Here is a 21,249-nt window from a genome sequence, read left to right on the forward strand (position 1 = left end):
CGGTAATCAGCAGAGTGGGACACGTTTATATAAAAAAAAATAATAAAATTTTGCTCAGAGAGTCTTTCTGGGTTCCATTTGGGACCTAGAATAACTGTGCAAATTATTCTTGTTCGGTCAAACTACATTCGAGCGCTCGGGGTTTAAAATTTCGTATGGGGAAATCAGCTTTTACAAGATATTTCTTCCAAGTGTCGCCAATTGTCTCCTAAAAATAAATCGATGTGTAATTTTTATAGTAAATTTTCAAGGAAACGAAATTTCGAAGATCGCGAAACGATCGGAATATTGATGAACATGGCAATTTCATAGCATCACTGCTGCTGACGTTCAAACTATACACAAAAGTTTGACTTTCTTTTAACATGTACAAAATAAGCCTCAATTTATTCTTCAAAAGTCTTGTGAAATGACCAAACAGTTCAGATCATTGGTTTGGATACAATAAAAGAGTGAGAGAGAGATCGAGAGAAAGAGTCGAAACAAAATTGCATATAATTAGACAGCAGTGGCGCAAGAAAAATTAATATTTTCTGAATCGCCAGAGCATCAATCGGTTTCTACTTATTAACTTTTTCCAGAAGCGTCAGTTCGCGGTCTTTGAGGCTTTGTTTCCTGGTTCAATTTCCACTTATCCATTTATTTTTAGAAGACCTTGGGCGACTCATGGAGGAATTATTTTATGGAAGTCAATTTTCCTATACGAAATCCCACGTGAAATTTAAACAGTGGGCGCAAAAATATAGTCACTTATCGAACTAAAAAATTGCACACTTATTAGAGGTTCCAAATGGTACTAAAAAGTTGCTTGGAGCAGAAAACTAACAGCGAAGAAATAACGATTACACCAAATGCCTTCAAATAAATAACCAAACAGCACCAATAATTAAAAAATTGCCGCCAGAGAAAGCGGAGCGAATTCCCCAACGCGCAAAAAAAAATTCCGAGACGCCTGTTTATGGTAAGCTTAGACTATACACATACTGCGAAGAAAGGTATGACAACGAACACAGCTCGGGGTCTTTCGGCTGTATTCGCTTTACAAAATTTACCCTGAAATGCGGACAAGAAAATCATAATAAGATGAACATTTTGTAGTGTGAGGATTAACATGAAAATCAAACCCCAAAACTATCCCCGAAATACGTTGCTCTTAGCTTCCTTCGTTGGACAAACTGTGAAACTCTAATCGCTAAACACGTGAAATTAGCCTCCCTTTCCCAATGTTGTAACCGCGCAGTGCCGAAACACCGAATTTCATCCAAACATGCTACACCTTCCCCCCTTCCATCCAATGACACTAATCCCTCAGATTGTCCCCTGCAAAACGTATCTATTTTAGTGTGGTTACAGCCCCTCCCTAAAACAAAAAAGAAACCACATCTGCAAGGATGTGCACTACTCTGCACAGCCTAGCATGGTCCGGATGCGGAAACGGATCCGCTGGAGATATTCTTGAGGCAACACGTTCTGGTAAGTTAATTTGATTTATTTACAGCTTTTTTTCTGTGTCCCGAACCACCATCACTCCGTCCCGGTACTTCCATCTCTGATAAGCCTTAGCCGCTTCGGTTTGGGTTGGAAGGAACGAACTGGAGCCTGATGCGACAGTGCAATGACGTGAGTATGTGTGCGCAAAACTAGTGCACTTTTTTATCATATTTCAAAGGTTCTCTCGTTACCACCATCAGCAGCCGAGTGGTCGGGAACAAGTTTAGCGGGATCAGATTGTGGAAGAAGGCTGCAGGGTAGGGGTAGAGTGTGAATGAGCTATAATACTACAAGAAAACCAGAAATGCGACACCAGAAACAATGACGTGCCAGTGGTTCCCGGGTTTCTTTCCGGTTTTTCCATACCCCGTGTGAGAGTGTGAGTGGGCTATACGAAAATGGCTTTTCTGTTCAAGTGGTTTCAAATTTGAAATTTAAATTTTGCACAAATTGCTGCATCATCATGATGAAGTTCCGTTCTGTTGTTTGAGTTCTCGAGGCCGAATCTGGCACAATTTCCGGCTGTTAGTTAAGTGAATACACGGATTAACATGGTCTTCTTTTGTAATTCGGTTTTGTCAGGTCTTGCCGAGGACACTGATGATGCGGGTGAGTTTGTTTTTACTCAATGCTCAATGCTCGAGGAAATTTGCTTTGAACAATTTGTTATTTGTAGCATAGACTTTTTTGCATTAAGGGTCAATTTCTTAACCCACGCTATTCAAGTTTTAAACCAGGTTTAAAGGTGCACTAAATCTCGTTTAAAAGATAAGCGTAGGTGAAGAAATCGGTCCCAAATAAGTGCTTTGTTATCGACATTGACTAATGCTAAATTTATTTATATATTCGCAGAAAAGAAGAAGAAAGCAAAACCGAAGAAGCCAAGGAAATTAGGTAAGTCGTACTCAAACTTGTATACTACCGGTAAATCTGAGTTCGCTGAGCTTAACAACTATGTTCCCACTATTGTCGAGCTGGAAAAAATTAAATTTAAAAATTGAAACAATATTTCCCGCAGTATTTCTCCAGTAATTATTACGGCATGCAACAATTACGCAGAAGAACAAAAAACCATCAACTCATTAATGAACAAAATGTAATCACATCAAACAAGTACCGACAGAACGCGGAAATGTATTCCAACCAGCAATTAGCACCCTTCTTTCGGTGCACTTGCTGACCCGTTTCGGTTGCTTCTATTTTTTGTTTCTTGTTGTAATGACCCGCGCGGACCAGCATAACAGTTGTTGCATACCCTTACCCCCCCCCCCTTGGTTTTATTTCTATTGTTTTGCTTCAATTTTCTCTTTCAAACCGAACAATGATGGTGCGGCGCTGTCTTGCTTTCTTTCTTCCATCCGCTAATTAGATGCTGACCAGGATCGCGGCCCGGAAACTGCCCTAGGAGCGGGGGCTTCCGGCGATAATGAGCTCGTTGAAGTAACTGTAAGTAGCTTTCGGGAAAAAACAGGAAGATCAGAAGGAGGAGGGTTGCGTTCGCGGAAATTGGTTTTGCTTCGGGGCTTCTCCGCGTTGGAAAGGCTGGCCAATTTTGCGCGCCAGGAAAAGCCAGCGCTGTTTAAAAAATTTCAAGTGCAGTTTTGGCTAATTTGAAATAAACTTTTCCCCCTCTGCCTGCGGCAAACAGAGAATCGTTTCGACATCGGTTAAAACACCAATCGTGCACGTCTGCTTCGGATTCATACCGGAGGATAAGATTGACCCGACGATTCGCTACCTCTACATGATTAGGCGCTACAGTGCCCCTGTTGGTAAGAACACATTGAATTTCAAAAGTCTCTTTTTTAAACTTTTTCGATTTTTTACAGCACGATTCTACACATTCGAAGATTGCTGCGCCGAGATGCCGCACTACGTTCTGATGGGTTGCATGAAGGGATCGGTGGTAAACAGTGCCAAAGATTCGCTGGAACGGCTGTTCAAACCTGCCGTCGAGCACCAGTTTCGGGAGCCGAACGTCGAGCGACCTAAACCGGAGAAAGAAGAAAAGGAGGAAGATTTGACTCGCGCTGCAAGTCGGACCAGCGTCGTGTTGATGGACTACTCAAAACCATCCGACTTTCGTATGAAAGCAATCCAAGCGCATAAGGCTGGCCATCGTGTTATGGGCGACGATTCCAAGGTTGAACTGGGAAGTGGTCAGTCGTTGAGTGAAACTCCCAGTAGCGAGTCGAATCTTACCCAAACTAAGGCCTCGGAAGTGACGGTAGAAAGTGAAGTGGTGATTAAGGAGACTCCTTCGGAGAAGTGGACTAACCTGCTGGAAGTGGCGGACACCAAAATCCAAGCGGATCATGAGAAGCAACGAAGTGCTCCCGTTAAGCAGGGACCCATGAAGGAGAATCTCAACCAAAATTTGGAACGGTTCATCGAAGTGCTCGATTGGACGATGAGTCACGTTCGGTACGATTTTGGGATGCCGACGCAGTACAATGCACCGGGGCAGGAGAACATCACGATCGATGAGGACAAGTTCAAAGTTAAAGTTGACATAAACCGAACGACGGTTGAGGATTTGACCACCCTGCAACAGGAGGAAATCGTGGAGGGGTGGTCAATTTACATTCGTAAGGTGCTGCGCGAATCGATGGAAAGGGTATGTAGTTGTGTTGAGAGGAGTAATCGGTGGAAAGCTTTATAAAGTTGATTTTGTTTGGCGCTTTCAAAACAGGAACCAGACGAATATACACCGATGGCCGAGTACAATCTGTGGCTGGTGCGGGAGCTGGAATACAATTCTATTATTGAGCAATTGAAATCACCGTTCGTGATTCAGGTATTTGGTAAGTAGGGAACTAGAATGTCGGGTTATTTTACGATACATTTCTGGCGAATGCGGAAATAGTTATTTGGAATTGTTCTTGGACGAAAGATTTGGCTGGACCGAACAGATTTAAACCGTCCTTATAAATGGCGAGAGTTATTTTCCACTTTTCAATTTCTCTATTACCTCATTTTCCTAGCAATGCTTTCCCGCTTTTTAACTGTTATACTTTTTTACTTGTCTACATTGACAGTTTTCTACTTTGCTGTTTTTATATTCTCCCATTTTTCCAATTGATACTTTCTTTATTTAGTTTCCCGTTTCCCGTATTTTAATTAGCCGACCATTCCTGTTAAGATGTCGACAATTTATAACCTCTACAGACCGATATAAATTCGACGTACAAATGAATGGGAATTTCTCTCTTCACGATTTCGCCTTCCATAGGCTTAAAATTCTAAATCGGAAGATTGGGATGGTACTCCATATTCCAACTTTTGAGCTCTGAGCTCGGGTCGGGCTCGAGTTTGTTAAATTGTATATTTACGCGCCTGGGTTTTTTAATTTTTAATTTTAAATTCTTGTGTTCGGGTATTTTAATCTTTATGATCTCGGGTTCGGGATATTCAGCTTACGAACTCTCGGATTCGGGTCGAACCATCTTTATTGTTATATGTAAATAGAGCTTGAAAAAAATTCCTTTATTCAGTTTCATCATATCAGGAATGTTCTGCCGTTGAAGATGGTTTCCATTTGACCTCGACAAAAATAGAACTCATTACTGGTTGGTTGAGTATACTCAAATTTTAGTTTAGCATCAAAGAACTCAGAAGTGTTCCTCGTTTTTTCGGCAACTCTAATGACTGCGAATGATATACAAATCTCAAAACTACCTAAATTTAAGTGAAACCTCCGGAAGTCGCGCAGATGGCGTTCTTTATAAACTGGTGCAAGCTGTACAATTTTTACATTGCAGTGTTCGATACAATTCTTCTTGAATACTCCAATATCGTGGAAAGGATAGTCGTAAACAGTCCAAATTGATAGCCTTTATCATGCAATATTTCCCATAAGGGAAAAATGGGTTTAACCAATTTGCGCATTAAGGACTCAAGGCCTAACTTAAGTTTGATTTTTTGTGGCTCTATGGTGTGATTCAAATCGCAGAAACAATTTCCTAGCCACTTGAACGATCGATAGTTATCGCTTGCATTCTCCCCCACGATGGCAGTATAATATGGACTTGAAAGGTTTTTTTTGTTCCATTTTTATATGAGTCTCGCGTTGGAAAATTTTTAATATCACGAAAAAGTAAAGAGCCGAAAAATGAAATCCAAACGCACAGCAGTTAGTTAGTTGAAGTTACCCCTAATTGACTTATCTGACGTTTAGGACACCAACACAGTTGCAATGTATATAGTGACGGCGCCGGTGGTTGAGTGGTAGGCGTGACCGCCGCTCATTCCAGTTGGGGTTCAATTCCAGACGAGGTCGTTGAGATTTTTCTTGAGAATCTGTGGTCACGTCTTCCTTCGGAAGGGAAGTAAAGCTTTCCCTTCCGAAGGACCTCTCTGACGTCGGTAAAGAAGAAGTAGATCCAACTTCTATACTCTTACTAACAAAAATATCCTCCTCCCGTGATACTTGTGGAGTGCACAGTAGTATATACGGCCTCTAGCAAAAGCAAGCATCGGATTAACAATTCCTTCCCTTTCCTTCCGCGATCTACGTTCGGGCCTGACCGGCGCCGGTATTGATCAGAAACACTTTAGGATTGCCAGGAGTTGCACATTGAAAGATGTTTCGCTACTCTCAAGCATAATTATCTACTGATTCCCTGTGCAACTTCAGCTAGTCCCGATCGACAACGGAGTAGCAACTAGGGGTGGTCGCACAAGCTCAAGCTCAACACAGTTGCAATGTGTATAGACAACATACATATAACGCTAAGTTTACAATTCGACATCTGATTTAACCTCATTTGGCAAAAAACTATCTGATTTAACCTCAATCTCGCACTAACACAACTCCACATAGATTAGTCAATAGTACATACAACAAAAAAGTCCCCCTAAACAAGGACCTAGCATGCGTCAAAACAATTAGTGGTAGTGAACAGAGACTGCCCATAAAACGTGGTATTGATGACGTAGACACTAACATTCGCCCTTAGTAACTGTCACACATAATACTTCGTTCTGTAAAATCGGAGATAATTCCACGCTCCAAATAGATTTTCCTTGAATATATAGTTCATACACAACCTTCTCTCCTGCGGCCTACATTTTCTGCAACGATTTCAAAAGAAGCTTATTACAACAATGCTGGGGATGACAGTCAAATCTATGCTGCTCTCTGCCGCCCTACCCGAAAATGCCAGCATAACTCGGAAATTTCAGATGAAACCAGATAAATTCAAGTGCACTGTATCAGGACCGAAACGCATTGCCCAAAAATTAGTCAGATTCTGCAACGAATTCTCAAATCCTTATAAACGTTCACCTTTCAGGGGAGAAAAAGCGAAAAAAAATAATCGTTCACCCATAACTCCTTTTATCGCTTCCGCAGATGCTCTCAAGGACAACGAGTGTGCCGTGCTGCAATCGTGGCCGGCGCTTCTGAAGGAACTGAAGGGAGCGCTGTGCCTAGCCCGGGATAACGTCGAACATTTGGCGATGCTGCAAAAGTATCTTCTGGTAAGTTGTGCAAAACGGTTACTGCTAATCATCATTCGGAAATTTGCAAACCGATCTAGGTGGAGAACACCCACCCTCCATTTGTCAGATTGGAGGAAATTCGATAAGCTATATTAAAACCAATAGGGAACGAGAACGATTGTAGTTTCAATTCAACTTTGAAAGTTCTGGTTTCAATTTGCCCCAACCTGTCTCTGACTAATTTTTAGACTTGCGCAAGCATTATTTTCAATTGAAATAATTTTGAGGGTTACGATTGTGGAAAATTGTTTCTATGTGTAATCGGTATCACCAGGAAAGTTTGTTAGGAGAGACGAATTTAGGATAATTGGAGTGCAGGAAATGACAGCAGTTTTTTTTTATAATACGACAAAAGAGACTTTTATCTACTAACGAAACAAGACTTGGTTCATAACACAATTTTGTTATGAAAATTGCAATCTGTTATCATTTTGTTATTTCGTTTTGTTCGGAACTGCTCATAGTTGTAGACAGCAGTTGTCGTCTGCCTCTATCGAAACCGAAAATTCGATGCAAACTTTTTACCTTTTCACCTTCAATTTATTCCCGGCATACTGCCACCGACCGGATTGACTTGTTCGGAATCGTGATAGGACGACGACAAACTTTCAAGTTCTAATTAAATCTCCTATAAATTAACATTTCATGTCTGTAACTTTTACCCGAAACCTGAAACGTTCATTAGGCGTTCCGCACTCTGCTACGAATTAAACCGCTCCTCCTCGACTATCGTTCGTTGTTCGGAAAATTTCCGAAAATTACTTTTTATATATATCATTATCGTCACCATCACCAACATCGGCACTGCCAACTAATCTCCCTTTCCCCTCCATGCGACACTCTTTTGCAGAAAATCAAAACCGAGGAAGACTTCAACTTCATCCTGTCCATTATACCGAACGTTACGATCATACTGAGGCACATTTGGACCATGTCGGACTACTACAGCAAGGACCGGAACATGCTGACCCTGCTTGGCCAGATATCCTATGTGTTTGCCGAGAAAGTTAAAATACTAATTAATGTTGATACCATTTTCAAGTAAGTCACACTTAATTTGGTTCCACATGCTGTACAGCAGCCGGTTTTGCATTGGAACTCTAAGGTTGCTGCTGCTGCTGCTCTTTCCCGTATCCTATATGTATTGTCCAACTAATACGATGGGTAACAAGTTTCGGTCAGTCACTGGAATAGACTGCCCAACCAAGGATAGATCCTCCGCTCTTCCACGATGCGCTGGTGGTAATGAGCACTCTGAAGTTTCACTTGTTAGCGTTGACATTGTACTTTTCAAATATTTACCATTCCGGAATGGGTTCAGAGTGTACCGGCTGGTACGACACGGGTAGACCGGCGAGTAGAATTTGTTGTGGAATAAGCGGATTTTTTTAGTTGACTGTTGTTTCCTATCGTGCGGGTTGGCCACGGCGGTGTGTTCAGCTTGCGGTCTCGGTCACGTGTGTAACTTTGAGAATACTTTTCCGTTCAATAGGACTAGAATTTATTTTTTTAAATCACAATCGACCTAGTATTCAAACAAATTTATAAAGTAGCATAACCGTGACAGATGAATCAAACGATAGCATAACAAAACTAGGCATACATCCTCTTATTTCTTAGCACAAAAATTGATGTAAAGAACCGACCGTACCTACCGGCTTCATTATTCGCGCAATCCCATCTCCACTAGATCAGATCTATTTTGATGAACATAACTAAATTATTTTCCTTCCCCAACCAGACATTCAGCCAGCTACGTCTTCCGCTGTGCCACCAACTGTGCCGAGATGCTGCGAGCCTGGAAAAAGTCCTACATGGATACGCGAGCTCAGATCGAAAAATCTGGCATCGGATCACGCTGGGAGTTTGATCGGAACATTTTGTTCCGTGATGTGGATCACATGACACGTCTCAGCCAGGATACAGCGAATGTCGCGAAGGTAAGTGAAACGTCAGACCAAGACAAGTTGTTTGCTTTAACCGAATCGTTTTTTTTTTCTTTCTTCCAATGCTCGTATACAGGTGTTCATCGAGTTTGAGAACATGTTCGACCACAATTTGAAGATGATGATCAGCGACCCGGAGGAGGTGGATAATATTCTAACCAAGGTGTGATTTTCTCATTTTTTGCTCTGATCGGTCTCGTCGTTTAAGCTTTTCAATGTTGATTGAAAAACTCACCAAATCGTCTCCCAATATCCGCCGCTTGGGGGGGTTCATTTTTTTCCATCAAGCAAAATCCAAAAGGAATGACTTTTTGCCCTAGTTGATGGGCACACCATTCGCAGCTCGGCCTCCATACCGCTGGCTCAAATAGCCCAGGCACTCGTCAATTTTTCAGTGGTATTTTGCTGAAAGCAGCAAAATTACCATATCATTTCGATTTCGTCTCGTACCAAAACCCACCGGTACGGTTCTTTCAGTTTTGATTCGACAATCGAAATTCGGTTGGAAAATTATGCCGAAATGTTTGAATGATTGTTTATTCAACAGGCCGAAGTTTTATACCCTCTAGGGAGAGAGAGAGACGAGAAAACCGGTGGTGGTTTCTTTAATGAACGATTTGATGGAATTGATCGATGGTTGGAATTTTTTTTTTTTCGTTTGCGATGGCCATTTTCAATCAGAACCTACCTATGTTTGAACGATTCGAGTATAACCTCCATAACGATTCAATTCCCCCGAGCGAACAGGGAAATACCTTCTCGACGAGCAGAGTCCCAGATTCCTAATGCATAATCAATCAGTGTTGATAAATGTTCCATTTCTTACTCTCTATTCGGAACGCGTATAGGTTTATCGCCTCATCAATCACATCATTTCGGTGGACTATGACATGTTCGCGCCGAGCAATCTGGCCAACTGGGAAGCCACACTGGAGTACTTCTACAAAGGTGTCGAACAGGTGGAACACGAAGCCCGGATCGCGTTGGACCAGTGCATCGGAGCGTTAAGGTAAGGTCCCTAAAATTCGCGTGATGTGACACAATCAGCTTACCGAATGAAACATAAATCACACCTACTTCTACCTTCCTTTCTCTGATGATGGTCATGTATTGGAAAATTATTTTTCCGATTTTTTTGGCAACAGGTCGGCCGACTTGGGTCTTCAGTTGATTAAGAACCTGAACCGGATGGAAACACGGCAAACGTTGGCGAACCATTTGTCATCGAAATACGAAAACATTATGAAACAATTTCTGGCGGAAGTGGGGATGGTCGAACACGAGTTTCTGGTACGTAAATTTAGGCTTAAGCGAGGCAGGTAGCAGTCAGGGTGAATAGTAATCAAATTTATCGTAAGCTCTATGTTGTAGTACACGGAGTCGTCCGGTGGAAGGTAGATGTTTTTTCTTCGGATGGAAGAGCATGGTTTAAGGAGCGCGCTAGTTTATTGTTTTCGGTTTTCGACTGTCTCTTTGGTCGGTTGAATCGTTGGGATGCGCTTTTTCGGGTGGAACATATATTTTTTGAAGACTGGAATGTTTCCTGTTTTGTCACATTTGGAAAATAGCATCATTTTACAAGAGATTGCATTTTTTTTTGTGTAACTTTCGATGTACCCTCGATATTGTGCATATTTTGGCTGGATAGTACGTACTATCTAGTAGCGATGTGTTTAGCTTCGCTCTCGTAAAATTCAAGGAAATGGGACATATTTTACAGAAGTGTCACAACAATTTTTAGAAACTTTACAGCAGTTCTATGCTCCTCAAAGAAGTTTATTGAACTCCTTACCGTAGTGTGGTCTTCGCGCGCCCCTGGCGGAGCCTTAGTTAGCCGATAATTTGGCACTGAATGACACTCTGAAATGAAAATCACATTCTTTTGTTCTAATTGTAGAGGTTGAACCTTATGGTCATTCATCGCTTTCCGGGTTAGAAAATTCTCTTTTTACAGCAATCTAAACCTTATGTGTTGACTGCTCCCTTAATGGTACATTTTTCTTAACTTTTATAACTTAACTTAGTTTTTAAAGCGGCAAAATTTCAACACACAAAGGCCGATCAAAATCTGAGCAAAATGAGCACATCAGTCGAAGAGTTCTTAACTAATTTTTTATTCAATTTCGAAAAAAAAACGCGGGAACAAATTTCTATTCTAACCCTTACACAGCCAGTATTGAAAAGCATCCTGGAAAACACTGTAGTTTTTCTTTATAAAAAATGCGGGAGCAAATTTTCACAAAATCTTTCAAAGGCGAAGCGGAAAACCGAAAATTTTCAGCCTTTTTTGGACAACGCCATTTGTATAGAACACCCCCAGAGCACTAAGAGTATGTGGCTTATCAAATATAAATTCACTGCAGATTTGTTTGTAGTGCATTCGAAGTAAGATGTTTGTAGGTAAGGGACGGTGTATTTTTTTTTCGGGAGACTGTTGAAAGCAATCATTTCGCAATTCTTATGCCGAAAACTCCACTTCCAAAAGATTCGACCGAAGTTTGTTCGTGCGCGTAGCGCGCCTGAACGCTATATTCTTGAAATCAGTTACACACTCGGTCGGACTATATCTAACATTCTTTAAATATTTCATCATTTTAAATATCTCGAGAAACTGACGTAGAAATATTTAGATGTGACAGATATATTGAGAGTGTGCCCAGAACAGCTCAGAATTGTGATATTGTGGCAGAGGCAAGGTAGTGATGTTGCTGGAGACAAGTCATTTATAAAGGACTAACGCGTCTACATGCCCACCCACAAAGTTTAGATCGATGGTGTGCTTTTTGATACGAGTTTATCATGTGAAGATCTTATGAAACCCGGGTTTAGCTATTTCAACGGCCCCTTGCTCCAATGAGCGAAAATTTTGAATGCCTTTCGTATTCTACTGCACAAAGTTGTGTGTCCCTTCAAAGTCGTATCGGGTTACTCTGAAATTAGGATAAGCGTACTAGGTAAATTGATTATCTTGTACGCAGCTCATCTGGGTTCAATTTCCAACTCCGCCCATTAAGCTAGAAATTTTTCTAGAGATCTTTCTAACCCAAAAAAACTTAGCTTAGTTAGACTGCCCATAGTTGCCCTTCGTGATTGACCGAATGGATGAAAATGGATAATGAACCAAAAAATGATGCTTGAGAGGAGCAAATCACTGACGCAGCTTTTTCATACAATTTTCATACGACGTCGGCCACGTCCAATGCTGTTCTACCGGGGAATGAAAGAAATGTTGGTTCAACACTCGCTGTTGATAGAGATCGGGAGAGGGAAAAGATCAGGGGGTATGACTTAATAGCAATATGATCTTAGCAATATGTACGAAAGTCGCTCGCGATCAATTTCTAAGAATTTCAAACGATCAATGCATATTTTCAGATTTTTTCAGTTTTCTTTAAACTTGAGCTTGAACTTTACGTTAAATAGTGCCTTAGAATATACACAATCGATATTCTTTGTAAATATTTATTGCAGTAGCTAAACAAGCAAAGAAAAGATTAAAATAGTCTAGAAAAAAATAATCCAGGGTAGTAACCAAACCTAGGTTATGACAGAAAACTGGATTTTATTTGTGAACAGAATATGAAATAATTTTGAGCGGCCCAAAATGAGTATTAACTGTTACAGTACCACAAGTTTTATTTTGGCACACAACACATTAACAGATCCACGCGCGCGTCGTTTGTTCCCATTCCCTGTCAACATACGACCCATAGAACTTCACTAATGCAGCTCCTACCTGAAGGCTCGAAGACTCCAGCCCTAACCGCTGTCCAAATGTATGAGCTGACAGCAGTTGGGGCCAGAACCCGACCCAAGCAAAAACGGCATAAGTTATCTCGTACCCCGGTTGGCACCGCGGTGAGGTAAGGGATAGGAGTTCTATATCAGAGGTGAATGGCGACATAGTTTGGCCTCAGTTGCACAATAGTACAGCTTTGCCAACCATTATCCGAACATACCGATTCAGCAAAACGAAAAACCATGAAGTTATTTCAGCTTGAAATCTGACTACCAGTAGTACACCGGTCATCTTGTTAAAATAAGGGATTTTTGCCACTTAATACAAACCATCGAACTTTGAACAGATATAACTTTGTTCAAAGACATTCTAGCAGCATGCTTCCTGCGGCAGTTGGGCAAATTCTGAACTATTATTTTGTTTAATTTGTTGCATACTGCAAGAAAAACTGTGGTCTCTTGGATTGGAAATGCAGAAAGTAGGGTTTGCCATACAAATTTCAAACGCAATGCGCCACGCTGCCGGTTCATAACAAATCGACCCCGAATTACGCAGTTATTTAGGACACTAATATATCTAAAAAAACTCAGTTCTGATAAAACGATCATCAAATCGTGACTGGAGCGACAAAAATCACCCTGAAGCACAAACATTCGACATTCTTGCTCCTACTGTAATGATATTTTATTGTTATTGAATAAGATGAAACAATATGGGATCAAGTGACTTCCTTATTAATTACTCGACACTCACTTAAAAGGTCGTAATTGCTGGAGTAATTGTGTTACTACAATCGCAAATACTAATAGAGCCGATTTAAATTAAAGCCACTCGCCGATCGTTTACTTGGGCGTCTGACAATTTTCTAAAGAGTTTCGTAGATTCGGAACAAAATATTCACCCGAAAATATACGCACATTCGTTTACAATCAACTCAACTTGGTATAATATGTCTTCCAATCATAACACCACACACAAACCCATCACAACCGCAACAATTGTTGACCACAAAATGACAGCGAAAAAATACCACCGGAAGCATTCCCCCCGCTGCAACTACAACCACCGCTTACCACAACACTTCCGTCAAGTAGCAACAACTTTTTTTCCGGTTGCATTATTCTGTATTATAAATTTTTCCGGACCTATCCAAACTTTCATCGCAATTTCCGTAATCTGCTTACCTGCATTTTCAAGTCTGGCCCTATTTTATTTTATTTTTGTTTTCTCCCATAACAGAAAAACAAATCCAACCCACCGCTGCAGCGGAACCAGCCCAACCACGTGGGAGCAATATTTTGGGAACGTTCGCTGCTTTCCTTCATCCGGAAATCCATGACGGCTTTTAGAGAGGTTTGAGTTGACAATTTATTAGCGCAAATTCCAGTGACTGAGTTGTTTCTCTGGTTATAATCACCCCATGCACACAGTTTGAAAGTGTACCCCGCAGCAGCAACAGTGGTGCTCCTGCTGGTGATGAAGGCAGAGATGGAATGGCCCTCGTTCGTGTCGGTGCTACGAATTTGGTTGAAGGTGGTGGGGACGGACCGGGCGGGGATAGCCTGCAGAAGCGGTCAGCTTTCAGTCAGTACATTGGGCTGGTGAAGAACATCAGGGATTACGAGAAGGAAAACTTTCAGCAATTTACGGCTTACGGAACGCGAATCGTAAATACCGTCCTGAAACGCAACATTCTCAAGTTGGAGTTTTGCGAACCGATCTATGGTGAGCGCCGTGGGGGATTTGTTGTACGGGTTGTGTAATTTTTGCCTCTTGCATAATTACTGTAACTTTGGCTGGGGATTATCCACTATTTTTCCCGTTTCGTAGAACTTGAGCAACTGAAGCGGACAGCTCGCACCAAACGGGAGGCCCGGGCTCAACATTCTCGCAGACCGTCGGCTTTGATGGCCGCCACGGAAAAGGGCAAGTATTCGAACATCGCAACCGCCGTCCGGTGGATTGTCAACCGGCCAGAATCACTAAATCCTGAACTGACACTCGCCCAAACGTTGGTGCGAGCCTCACGGAACACACCTACGCCGGTAACGACGACCGGGTCAGACACCGTCGGAGTGCACACCCCGGCTCGAGAGTTCAAGATAAAACAAGCACAATGTAAGTTGGATAGAACTTTTCCCACGGTAATGGCGTTCGCACTATGACCATCAACCGGAGAGACAAATAAAATAGAAGCTCCACCATTCGAGCATCTATTTGCCGAATCATTGAATTGGTGGTGGCAGTGGTGGAGTGCACATTACGGTATATCACTTTCAACCCTTTGAACACTATATGTACCTTTCCTATTGCTCCATCCTCCCGGGCAGTGATGGTGTCAGCAGTTTCACAGAAGAAGCTTCCCACTTGGAGAGAAGTGATCGGGGATTCGGTGCTCATTGAATTCAAGCTACAGTTCGCCGTAAATTTCTCCTACGGTAAGTTTTTGAACGCATAGTAGGCAATTGGTAAAGGAAGAACGAGAAACATACCCCTTTTCGGTACCCAGCTTTGGCCAGGTTCTGCCGGGTAGCGCTCCAATGTGCAACGCATTCACTGGAACAGAGTTGTTTGAGCGGTGAATGGAGCACGAAAAAAAGATATGGGGAACAAGAATCGACCTCCTGTTTGAAAAACACTGACTTGGCAATTTTGCTCCCCTCGCCAGACAGTCCAAGTACTGGTAACCCAGCGAACCGTTGCCAACCGGAGCGCGTATCCTTCGTTCATCCTTCAGAGAGACTGATTATCATTTCCAATAACCCACTTGACTATCGTTCGCTGCATGGTTTTACTGAAATGTGTTTTCTCTTTTTCATGGCTTTCTTTTATGTACCACAACCACCAACCGCCAGACATATTCGATGCCATCAGCGAAGGTCAGCAGTTCGAGTACATGGGATTTACTCTCAGTCCTGCCATTAGGACTGCCATTATGAGAAAGGTAAGCAATCCATTTTCGACACCGTTTTGCACCCCGCTGGATGGGGAATCGTGAGAAGATTCATTTAGTGGTCTATCCAAAAGAAGGGGGTTTAGTTCCCAAGTAGCACGCTTTGTTACTGTACAGTATCTGTAACTCTCTTGGTAACAACTATGTTATGGAAAAAGCGTACTTTGTTTGTATGTTGTGCAACATGTTCCTAATTGCAGCAAAATAATGAAAACAATAGCTGTGCCATTTGTTGAGCACTGGGTAGTTGGACAGCTTTGTTTTAGGGTGGAATGGCAAACAAAGAGGCATTTGCAACTTGTTAGACTGTTTGTGCAAGTTAACAAAGTTTCTGTTTAGTTTCACAACTGTTATTGATGTTTGCATACTTAACACTATTGGCCAGCTCTATAGTTACATAGTTGCACAATCAGTTTAAAAAAACCCGTGGAAATTCTTTTCAAATATATCCAACAATAAAAAATATTGTTTAGCAGTTGTGCAACATTTAAAACTTTCAACAAGTTGCAATTGCTACTTGGGTTGGGGAGTGTTCCCGTCCGAATTACGCTCCATTTTGTAAATGAAACATAGCTGCAGGATTACCGAAGTTTCTGTTGCATGGATTGAATAGATGCATTCCTTCGGGCGAATCGGGTATCGCTCTTTTTCCGTCAATTGATTGAACTAAGGTTTTGACGTTTTCGTCTAAATAATATCCATATAATAGTGGACAGTTATCAATGTACATTCGATTAAAATGTAAATGAAATGACAAATTTGATGAGCTGCAGAAGTCTTGTTAAAGATTCATGTTCCGCACTATCTGTTGTATGTTGCTTAGAACGTTTCAATCAACCGATAAAAGTTTGCAGAATATTTAACCCACCATCTGGAAGATTTATCTTGCCTTAATTGGGTGGTGACCTGTATTTTTTTTTTTAAATTTTATTCCTCGGCGGACATCTGTGTCATCCGACGGCAACTGTTCTGATAGATGTACAAGCCTACCGTAAAAGACCAGTATCTGGAGGGAGCCCAACTAGAGCATGATGTTGAAAATACCAAAAATGATGATGGTATATTATAGAGTCAGCAAGCTTGAACTAATCTTCCTGTCAGCATAGTAAGCAAATATTTGTAGACAAAATTGAAAAACGTATGCTAATTTATGGTATCTGCGTAGGGCTTTTTCGGCAAGTGGGTGCATTCCTTAAAGTTCATGAATCATGCAAATCGAATCGCCTGTTGTTCTCGCAAAATGAAAGGCAATTTTTGGGATTTCAAGACATTTGCACAAAATATACTATCCATCGTCACCCGAGGTGACTCTACGAATCGGCTGAGGAAAGTTACGTAGAGTGAAGTGACAGTTGTCGTCTCACGCCAAACGCCGCGCAGAGTAAGGGTGTAGGTCTGTTATTCTCACCCTAGGCCGCCACAGTTTTATAGGTTTATATCTCTGAACAGTGTAGCTAACGACGTGTAACTATGAGAGGCGATATTGTAATGCGCAAGTATGAGTTTGGTTGAACATTAACTAATGATTTGGAAGCTTTTTGCTCACAGTTCGAGAGCGAAAAAACATATGCATTTGCGTTCCCGAGGATTTGTTTTGCTTGTTTGCTTTACATTTACATTTAATGCTATGATAGAGCAAGTATACAGCCAATATAATGCTATGGTTTTATTCGTTATGCATCACCCGTTAAGAGTTATTTTCGAATTTTTTATTGCATTTTAACATACCCATATAACCTAACTGGTAAAACGAGCGCACAGTGGTCCCAAAGAGCAAAAAAGGGTTTTTTAAGATTGCGTCAAAATTGTTGACTTTAGCAATGTGGTTGAGAAAGTTTCTTTGAATAAATACGAGTGAAAACAAATTCAAAGTCACGTTAATAAAAATAAACAAACAAACAAAATCTTTGAATAGAAGTTCTTTCTATTCTATCGGATTGGTAATTAATCACCGTAATAGTGAGTTACCAAATTTATTTTCTTCAGTAATTCAGATAGAAAAATACTTACTTCAGCAAAGTAGTAAAGAAACTAGTTACAAACATTTTACCTGATGACTTCAACTCTATCTTTTAAGCTTTTGCAGATATGGGGCATTATTTGTGGAAGGTCCCTTAAAAACAGTTTTTTCATCATAACTTTTCGCGAAAAAAACTGCTTTCGCAATATACACACACTTTTCACTACTCCAATCCCCATCAGAGAAATTATGAGAAAGCAATGTACAGAAAGGCACATACCTTAAAATGACATGGAAAAGTGCTATTTGAGCAATTATATTTAGATTCCTGATTCCGGATGATGCAGAAATAGCTTAAAAGATACAATTGCTTGCAGTTCTAAAATACACCTGTTCCAATCAACAAAAAGTAATAAAAATCCCTTTGATCTGATTCCCATCATCCACACAGTGTGCCCCTTCCTCCTCGTTTATATCGATTGCCCAGCCATTTATTCTGACAACTACCGACGACATCATATATCATCATCCGTTTTCTTCCGCTCTACCTACTTTCAGAAACAACTATTTACGGATGTGGAGCACGTTACTAAAATGGTGAACGATTATAACGATATGGTACTCCGGCTGGCAGCACCAGAGGTGAGTAGGTTCCGTGCCAGGAATGGCCAAGAATTTAATTAAACTTTTCGGTTTTCTAACATTTGCACATGCTGTTTGCTTTCTCGAGTCCTTGGAATATCTCTTCACTTCTCGGACTGTTGAGAAAGTGCTATTCGCTTCTATGCGAGCACACACACTCACACACATACAGCGCTCCTCCTGACTGAACATAGCACATTTGCCGAGCAGGCAAAAAAAATCCGATTTCTCCATCACCCTTTTTTCCCTGCTAGATTTTAGTTCCCGTTGAAATAAATGTGCGACAGGAACATCGTCAGCAACCCTTCCCCAACTTTTGGGTTCCTCTTGATTTTTATTCGAACGCAAACATGGAAAGCACACGCTGGAGAGTAGCAAACAGGCAGCTATGATTCAGATCGCGTTCAACATGGCGCAGCGCATTGTAGAACAAAGCGCCATACCTCAGATAACTCAGAATGATATCCCTCTCTATAGCGAGCGTGGTCAAGGTGGCGTGATATTTGCAGTTCTCGTTTCAATCTCGGTTTGAAGAATGGCTCATTTTGCAGCGGAGAAGGAACATTATTGGTTTTGCTTTCAAAACTTTTTAACTCAGTTGATGCTAAACTGGACTGGTTTTGGCTGAAACTGGGATAAGATAGATTAAGGATAAGGTTTGTGGTATATCTTCTACTTTTAAAAGAGATTTTGGAAGTTGATTACATATGAAGAATTACTATCAATAGTGAAATATGTAGAATTTTATTGAACTTGGTGATATTATGAGACACCCAAAGTATTTATAGAAAGAAACCTATTTTAGTAACTAGGCTAAGACTGCAAAAAATGGGTGGGTAATGTCAACATAACCGCAATGAAGTAAAATTCACTTAACTTTTTCCCTTCTAACTTGTGCCGTAAATTGTCATTGGGATCGGAAAATTAAAGAGTTATGTACATGACACAACCACGGTAACATTAAAAATATAGCCCCTTTCAAGAGCCACAATTCTCGAGTAAATCTCAATCTGTCAAAACTATCGACCAGAGACGGCCTGGAGACAATATAATCTTCAGTAAAACACGCTATAACAAATTCTCCTGCTCCCATTCGTTACAATTTGCCATATTTTTTTTAAACCATGTGCAACACCTTGCTTTCTGCCTTTAATTTTTAAATAATCTGTAGCTTTATGAAAAACAATATCAGCACAAATACTCAGACTGAGTCGTAAAGTAACGCGTAACGTCGTCTTAAACATGACGTCTATTGATTTTTTAAACAAAAAGACCCCTGCTCACGCTGGAGAGAGTAAGTTCTAATTTTACAATTTTGAGTTTTATGTTAAAGAACAGTTAAAATTAAAAACCTGAAACTGAACCACACCACGGATTAGCTGCGTAACTTTTTGAAACTGAAACTGGTCTAATATAGCTCAATCTTCTCGCCAACCAAAGTTTACCTACAGAAACATGTCGTCAGATACCTAAGTGATTAAAAACGCCTCACACATATTCGAAGAATGAAAAGTGAGTGTCAATAGGTTCATCACCCACAAACCGCTGAAAACATATATCGACCCACACCCACGATTGTACCGTCCGGACGACATAGCCATGATGCTGCTCGTTTAATATTTCAGCGACGAATGATTAAAACGAACACGCGGCACCTCTACTTGCTAGCTACCCCTATTTGATTGAGTCAGTTAGGTGCGAGTTTGGGCATATTCCAATGTTGCCGAAAATCTATTGCATCTACCACTTTTTGTACCGTCTGGACAATACAGTCCACAGGTTGCTCGTTTGGCATGTGAGCATCGACTAATACAAAACGAGTGCGCGTGACATATGTAAAAAACTTTCCCAAATGTGATAAAATGCTTAGATACTTCTTCTTGAAGGTTCTTCCTGAAATAGGCTAGCAAGGTTCTTATTTTCAACGTCGTTTTTCTGAGAAACGTTTTTTGTTTGTTTATTTATAGTAGTACATTGTACGAAATTAAATACAAAACACATGCACTTTTTTCGATCAGATAGTGCAAAAATATAGTAATTTCATTCAGTACAACGAAAGCATTTAAAAACTGGGAAAATATCTCAAAAGAAATTTTTGTAACGGGAATTTGATTTCCACCTCCTAAGATGAACAATTAACTACAATACAAGGCGTTCAAGGAAGGTCTTCATAATCCATATGCTGGTGAAAATCTGGAATCCAAACTTATAATCAACGTAATATTTCACAATTCAATTCCGTCGCCGACGGCGCAAACACTCACACACACAACCACCCTTTGAAAGTCTATTTTCCAAGAATGACGCTTTTAACATTAATTTATCTCGAGAGGTAGATTTCCATAATGAACCCGCCTGCAGAATTTTCCGTTTTTCCATAAATAATTAACCCCGCACTAAAAGACGCAAACTGTGACCGCTGACTGCAATCCAGGGTAAAAATATTCGTCTCGAAACTCATTTACTACTTTTATGTTTAGTAATGAGTTCAGCGCTAGCAAGAAAAAGGATAGTCGGCATTCATTTCGATAATGCAAACGTATAACAGATTCAGGCTCACTTAGGAAAATCAATTATTTACGACCGAAGCTGTTGGCAGTTGTTTTTTTTTTGTTTTGCAACGTTTCGCGCGCAAATACAATCGATCCCGGTTTGCCCGCCACAAACGGTTGCAGCCCGTACCCATCGGTACCACCAGAGGATAATACAAGCCACAGCCAACCGCTGGTATTAATTTATCCTCGCAGTCATAAATATTCATAGAAAATGATAAGTAACGAAGCAAATGATGACTGTCGTAGGTCTCCGAGCGGGGAAGGAAAGAGTGCGCGACAATGGAGTCATCGTTCTGGACGAGTCTCTTGAATACCCCGGGCCAAGATTATCATATTCCTTCATCATATCGGGGCAAGGATTTTTGCCGTCAACCTCGGCCGCCACACCGGGACCATGGACAAAGATCGGGGGTGGGTGGTAGGCAGGCAGGGCTAAGTGGATCGCTCGAATCGGGAGCGTT

General features: G+C 41.0%; 1 protein-coding gene across 2 annotated transcripts in view; it reads left to right on the forward strand.

Annotated features, from left to right (window-relative positions):
• Positions 1 to 21,249, forward strand: part of LOC131676668 (dynein axonemal heavy chain 10) — a 103,479-nt gene that overhangs the window by 5,543 nt on the left and 76,687 nt on the right. For both annotated transcript variants that reach the window (XM_058955902.1, XM_058955903.1), the window contains exons 3-19: positions 2,344 to 2,385; positions 2,861 to 2,937; positions 3,140 to 3,263; positions 3,321 to 4,108; positions 4,184 to 4,295; positions 6,845 to 6,972; positions 7,844 to 8,034; positions 8,735 to 8,933; positions 9,016 to 9,102; positions 9,788 to 9,948; positions 10,085 to 10,229; positions 13,918 to 14,031; positions 14,109 to 14,403; positions 14,509 to 14,796; positions 15,009 to 15,116; positions 15,534 to 15,622; positions 18,150 to 18,233. In XM_058955902.1, the coding sequence (XP_058811885.1) occupies positions 2,344 to 2,385; positions 2,861 to 2,937; positions 3,140 to 3,263; positions 3,321 to 4,108; positions 4,184 to 4,295; positions 6,845 to 6,972; positions 7,844 to 8,034; positions 8,735 to 8,933; positions 9,016 to 9,102; positions 9,788 to 9,948; positions 10,085 to 10,229; positions 13,918 to 14,031; positions 14,109 to 14,403; positions 14,509 to 14,796; positions 15,009 to 15,116; positions 15,534 to 15,622; positions 18,150 to 18,233 (3,032 nt within the window). The remainder of the gene's footprint in view (positions 1 to 2,343; positions 2,386 to 2,860; positions 2,938 to 3,139; positions 3,264 to 3,320; positions 4,109 to 4,183; positions 4,296 to 6,844; positions 6,973 to 7,843; positions 8,035 to 8,734; positions 8,934 to 9,015; positions 9,103 to 9,787; positions 9,949 to 10,084; positions 10,230 to 13,917; positions 14,032 to 14,108; positions 14,404 to 14,508; positions 14,797 to 15,008; positions 15,117 to 15,533; positions 15,623 to 18,149; positions 18,234 to 21,249) is intronic.

This window comes from Topomyia yanbarensis, chromosome 1 (genome assembly GCF_030247195.1).
Source record: "Topomyia yanbarensis strain Yona2022 chromosome 1, ASM3024719v1, whole genome shotgun sequence".
In the NCBI taxonomy this organism is placed as follows: Eukaryota; Metazoa; Arthropoda; class Insecta; order Diptera; family Culicidae; genus Topomyia; species Topomyia yanbarensis.